The 6,561-nt window shown below is 47.4% G+C and overlaps 1 protein-coding gene across 3 annotated transcripts in view; it reads left to right on the top strand.

Moving 5' to 3' along the window:
- RPF2 (ribosome production factor 2 homolog) overlaps nt 1-6,561 on the top strand; it is a 26,379-nt gene that overhangs the window by 10,936 nt on the left and 8,882 nt on the right. For all 3 annotated transcript variants that reach the window (XM_006019479.3, XM_006019478.3, XM_025198834.1), the window contains one exon: nt 6,126-6,207. In XM_006019479.3, the coding sequence (XP_006019541.1) occupies nt 6,126-6,207 (82 nt within the window). The remainder of the gene's footprint in view (nt 1-6,125; nt 6,208-6,561) is intronic.

Here is a 6,561-nt window from a genome sequence, read left to right as displayed (position 1 = left end):
TGGGGGGTGGGGGGGCCAGCCGGGGGGGGGTCTTCTCCGACAGCTCCTCTGGCTGTGCCTGCCTCTGCCCTGGCAGGGGGAACTGTGGGGGCTCTCCCCTGCCACCGCTTGCCCAGCCAGCGCGGGCAGGGGGGAGGAGGGGCGCAGTTCAGGCACGGCTCACTCTGGGCAGCAACAGGGCATAGCCCCCACTTCTCAGTGCTGCCTTGGGCAGCTGTCAGCTGCCTGTTTAGTATATGGCCGAATCTCTGAATTCACCAAATCTTTTTCCAAATCTTTTTCTGAATCAATTCGGATGCTTCAAATCAATTTGGAGCTTTTAGTTGGCCTCCTGATTCATTTCGCATCTGGATATTTAGTCCCTGAATGGGGCCGAATCTCCTCTGAATCGAATCAGCTATTGAAGCTTCGTGCAGCCCTATCAGATAGATATGAGCTGCCCTGGCTTAAGAAGTAAGGAGTAAGAATGGGCACAGAAACAGTAATTGCAGAGCAGCTGATGCAAGCAAAGCTGTCCCCACTGAACTTCAGGCATGTAAATAGTTCCTCCTCTTTTCATAAAGACCTACCCTCACCCCCTTCCACTCCCAGTTAAGTTTCTTTGTAACCCTGTCCCAGGCTAGTTTTTCCCAATTTGTGGTGTCAATGCCACAGTTCTTAATGTTTACTTTAAGAGTATCCTTGAAGTGTTTCCTCTTGCCCGGTAAGGTGCTTTGTCCTTGGCTGAATTGAGAGTACAGCAGTTGTTTTGGTATACATACTTCAGACATGCACACACAAGGCCCTGTCTACCGCAAATGATGTTGTATAATCAATGCTCCCACTCCGGCAGTGTTAGTGTGAGTCAGGACACTGGTATTTGTGCAATAATCTTTCCACTTTATACCAAGAATCTTCTGGAGGTAGCACCGGTGATGGCATTCCAGGTCATTTGGAAGCTGGTCACCGTATGCTTGTGCAAAGATTCGAGGAGACGCATATTAACTTCTGAAGAGCTGCATGTGGCTCCGGAGCCGCAGGTTGGCTACCCCTGCCCTAGAGTAATTACAGCCACAGAGGTCGTGTCCAGATGACCACGGCCATACGGTATGTAGTGCTGCGGTCTCATCTGTGTTGCTACTTACCATGCAAGCAGGTGCTCTCTGCGCTGCAACCGGGGGGCGGGGGGGCGGGCGCAGGTGTTGATCCTGGGGCATCCCAGGGTCAAAAAACCCATGCGGAAAAAAGCGGGGATACATGGCAGCAGCATGCGCCACCCAAAACCAGATCCTGGCCGGCCAGAGCCACACTCCAGCTGCTGGCCAGGCTCCCAGCTATGAAAGTGCTGTGGCTGCAGCTTCTCTGCCCCCCAGAACCTCAGGTAAAGCTGCTGGGGCCAGCACATTTGCTAGTCCCAGCTTCCTCTACCCCACCTGGAGTAACGTGCCATGTGCCAGAGTGCATGTAGCACAAGAATTTCCTAGGTGCAAGTAGCAGTGGCACAAGATGTGCTGCTGCTGCTGCTTGTTCCTGGGGAAACAAATGGCTGTGCTCACCTGGATGCAGTCAGAGGTCATTACTGTGGAGTAACTAAAGCTCCTGCCCTGCCTATGTGGGACACAAGATGGGGAATTAGGGACTTCCTGAGTTACAATCATGCTTATAACTTTTATAACCCCTAACTGCTGGGAACTGCTGTTTTAGAGCCTGAGACGGGCCCGCTGAAATGTAAATATTTGTACAAGGAATGGGAGTTCAGCATACTGTTGTACTCTAAGGGTGTGGATGCATGACATAATTACTAGGGCTGTGTGAAGCTTCGATTCCTGATTCGATTTGGCCCAATTCGGTGGCCGAATCTCTGAATCCAAATCGAATCAGGAGACCCTTTAATCTCTCCGAATCTAATTGAAACCCTCTGAATCAGTTCAGAGAGATTTGGAAAGATTTGGCAATTTGGACATAGACACAGCTTTAAATGTTTTTTCTACATACCTCTAGGTAGCAGGTGGCTTGTGAATGCTGTGATGCTGGGGGGGATGGAGTGTCCCACAGAAGCACGGGGGGCTCCCCAGCACGCTCGGCACCAGACCCAGAAGTGAACCAGAAGCACTTCTGATCCACTTCCAAGTCTGCTGGAGAGCATGAGGGGGAGGCCCCCCTGTACCCCCTTGGCTCAGTGACTGGTGCCTCCTGGGTCTGGGGGGCACCCGGAGTCCCCCTCGTGGCTGATTGCCAAGCCAGGGGAACACAGGGGGACCTCCTGCGCACTCCCCAGCGGACTTGGAAGTGGACTGGAAGTACTTTTGGTCCACTTCTGGGTTTGCCACTGAGCATGTGGGGGGGGGCCCCCCCGCACTGCTGTGGGACTCTGTATCCACCTCAGCATTGCAGAGTCCACAAGTCATGCTGGTACCTCAAAGTATGTAGAAAAAACATTTAAAGATGTGTCCATGTCCGAATCAGTATCAAATCTTCAGATTTGGATTCGGCTGAATTGAATCGGGCACAGTGATCTGAATCAACTAATTAAATCACTGTCCCCGATTCAGGCCAAATCCAAATCGAATAGGGCCCATTTTGCACACCCCTAGTAATTACTACACAAGTAACTACCCCAGTTTTTACTCTGTAGCAAGAGCAGACTTATGATGACCATCTCTAGCAAGATGACTGCCTGCAGTAGGTGCTGTTTCAGTGTCTGGGCACTGGGGGACAGAGTAGCCTAGTTTCAAGCAAGCATCTTAGGATAAGATTTGGTTAGGACAGTGACATGAATAGTTACTGCTCACCTTCTGAAGGGTAACTCTGTGTTGGAGTGGAGTAACTTGCATGACCTTACACAGGTGTGTTATGCGTGCACTCTGCTTTTATTACAGAGCAAGGTTACTTTATTATGAAACGGTTGTGTTCACACCTTTGGTGTCATTGCTCTTCTTATTGCTGGGAAGGGCTTAATATGGTTATGAAACAACTTTGTTTTTTAGCAAGGTAGGACTAGAAAGGAACTTCTAGGTCATGGCATGCTGCCCCTGCAATCATAGGCCACCACATTGTAAAATCCCTTTTTATACTTAGGCTCTCCTAAAACCAGTGTTTTTGCTTCTACTGCTCCTATTGGGAAGTTGTTCCAGAACCTCTCTTCTGATGGCCTAAACTCATTTGTGCTGAGTCTATACTGGGATGGGCAAAGTCCACCCCCTGGGCCAGATTGGGCCCATGGTGGACTTCACTTCCCAGCAGCCCCGTCCACGCTGCTTTGGCTGGTCTCCATGGAGACCCCAGGAGCAGCAGGGCTGTGATGGCCCTGTGCTCCCACGGTCTGTATGGAGACCTGTGATGAGCGTGGGTCCCATGGGCAGCGGCATGCAGGCAGTATACCACCTCAAGGTCCTGGCCCTGGAGCAGCTTCCTGCCCAGCTGCACACCCTGCTGGTATGGGCTGGGGCTGCTGGGAAATGGAGTCTGACCACCAACTGGACCTGTCATTTCACCCACCCCTGGTCTTGTACCTATTTGGGTTTATGTCAACAGTGAACTTTAGACTTGAATAGCTCTCCTCTATGTCTCTATCTCCCTGGTGTTTATCTGTTACTGATAACATTTATAAAGCTGTCATTATTCCCTGTGAGCCCTTGTTCCTTTGCACTTAGCAGACTAAGCTTATTTAGTCTCCTGATCCCTCATTCCCCAGATCATCCTAACAACCCTTTTCTGCACCAGTTCTAACTTGAATTCATCTTTCCTGAACCTGAATGCATGTTTCTGATCCCAGTAGTCCAATGATGTTGCGCCAGTGGCATGTATAATGTATTTCTTTCCATCTGTATTGGAATTGCATCTCCTGATATGGCATAGGGTCACAGTTGTCTCTTTTCATGGCTAAGTCAGATATGGCTTGTCTGATTTGATAGTCATTCTGTAATTGATTTTGTACATCTAAGTGTTTACCTCCCTGTTTCCAACTATGAGCCTTAGCTTATAGCAAAAACTTGTGATCATGCCTGTCGTGTTACATTTCATGCTATTTCTGTTTCTCTAATCTCCAAAGACATCCAGGTCATCACTGGTGCCTTAAACCAGGGGTGTCAGACGTATGGGCTGGATTTAGTCTATAGAGATGACATCTGGACTGTGGGGCTCCTAGAATTTTTAGGGTAGGTCAAGTAGGGCATGGAGCCTTGTTGGGGGCATGTGTCAGTGGTAGGGAACAAGGAATGGCTGCATTGGCCCCCAAAGCTGCCGATACTTGCTTCACTGCCGCCAGTGTGTCTGGATCCCACTTGCAGGGAGCCCTGTGATCTGGATCTGTCACGTGGGGGAAGGGGTCAGTTCATCACCCCACCTTTAAGCTAGTGTCATGAGTAAATTTCACTAACCCTCCCCTACTTCTTACCTAGAAGTCATTAATGAAAGTTATTTAATAAAATCAGTCCCAAGACACCAACTGCAGAGACTTCCTTAGCCTGACGAAGGGTTTTTAAACCTGAAAGCTTGCAAAAAATTTTTTCCAACTATTTAAGTTGGTGTAATAAAAGATATCAGATTCACCCAAAGAACCTTGTCTGCCTGTCCTTGGACCAACACGGCTACAACCTACACCCCAGTCCCAAGACTGTTATTTGAGGAACTCCATTAGTAGCCTCCCTCCAGCCTGATACTTCACCTTTCAGAGGCTATGAACAGATGTGCTGTATGAAGCACTCCGAAGTGCCTTTGCAATACTCCAAGCAGTGAGAGAATAGTAGATCAAAGAAGGTGGGACTGAAGGCGACTTCTGGAGAACATCTAGTGCAGTGGTTTTCAAACTTCCAAAAGTCACAGAACTCTTCCATATCACTTCTGCTGCAAAACTTCTACTTCTGTCCTGAAGATTGACGTGGAGCCAAGTGACCTGGCTTGGTGCTTGGGTTGTGCACTGCCATTACCCCTGTTTTCTTTGTGGAACCCCTGATGACCTGTCATGGAACCCCAGTGCTCCATGGGACACAGTTTGAAAACTGCCCATCTAGTGCATCTTGTTATCAATCTCCAAACCATCCCATACAAGCCCTTATCTAACCTATTCCTAAAACTACACAACTAACCCTGCAGCACAACTGTTTACTTCTATATGTTGGCTAACGTACAACTGAATTAATTGCAGCACATCTCAGTTATTTTTCTGTCTTGAAGGGTAAAGTAGGGGATACAGCGGAAAGATGGCGAGCTCTAAGACTTTGCTGTCTAACTAACAGGAGTTCTGGGAAAACAAACTGACCTCCCCACCCTACCCCGCCACCATGAAATGTGCCTAGCCATTCCTTAGCAGTGGTGATCAAAAACATTAAGCGAAAAATTTGCAATCCTGGCCCACCTGCATCCTCCCTTCCCTGTACATTGAGGCAGTTTAAAAAATCAGGAAATTTCAAGGATATATGTTGTAGGAGCCTTGGGTGGGGAGGATGTTAATTTGCCATCTACTACTGGAATCTTCTGGTGTTGTACATTCACACATCTCTCAGCAACCACAAGGGCTAGAAAGGCCTCATTAGAACTTTGAGATTCTCTAGGAATATTTTTTACAACTTGAGAGTTTAAGCAACGCCATATATGCCAAATTGTGAGGGTTTGTAATGGCAAAGTTACTGAATTTTGGTCAGATTCAGGATTTGTACTGGCAAAGGAATGTAATGCAGAGTAACACAGGTGCAATAAAAATCATATTAGAGGAAGTACAGAGAAGAGATGATGATGGTGGCTGGCTGCTGCCCACCCAAAGGTTAACTCACAGCTTGGCCAGGAATAGAAGTAATGATTCAAGGTATCTACCAGAATCTAACATTCAGGAGTGTGGAAGCTACTGAGGGTAGTTGAAAGACAAACAACTAGGATTAATGGGATCAATTAAGGAACAGGGTGTCCAAGCAAAATGTCAGGAATATTGCTTGGTGTGGAGATCCATAAAACTTCTAAGGGACTAGGTGAATGTTAGGGGAAAAGTAGACGATACACAGTCTTTTCATGGCTGGAAACACTTAAAATTCTTTTAAATACAGGCACTTTTTTATAAGCTGTAGCTCTTAAATGGACATGCTTGTGGCACTAACATTCACTAGATCATTAATGTACTTACTAACTGAATTTTATGGGTTTTTGTTTTATAGGAATTTTTTTCCAAGAAGTCAGATTGTTCTTTGTTTATGTTTGGTTCGCATAACAAGAAGAGGCCTAACAACTTAATAATAGGTATGAAAAAAATTGTCATTGCTTCCCTCCCCACTTTCCCTAAACAGAATGAAAGAAACAGGGCTTGAAAATAAATGGCTAAAGCAGTGGTACTCAACCTCTGATCTGCAGGCCAAATCTGGCTTGCTGGGCTTCCCCAATCCAGAAATTTGGCAACATGGGAGCAGTGACAGCTGCTCCCCTGTTGATTAAATGTCCAGACCCATGGACTGGATGATATGGTCCTACAGGCTAGATTGCATTGATGTGCAGTCAGTCTGTAGCTGCTTCCAGTGCACAGGACTGGGCTAGCATTTAGCTGGATCTGGAGCATAGATTCAGGCTGATGCAGTAGATCACATGTGTAGCCTGCCT

This window comes from Alligator sinensis, unplaced genomic scaffold, assembly GCF_000455745.1.
Source record: "Alligator sinensis unplaced genomic scaffold, ASM45574v1 scaffold737_1, whole genome shotgun sequence".
In the NCBI taxonomy this organism is placed as follows: Eukaryota; Metazoa; Chordata; order Crocodylia; family Alligatoridae; genus Alligator; species Alligator sinensis.
The sequence above is the reverse complement of the archived record's forward strand: the minus strand, read 5'-3'. Positions and strand labels throughout refer to the sequence as shown.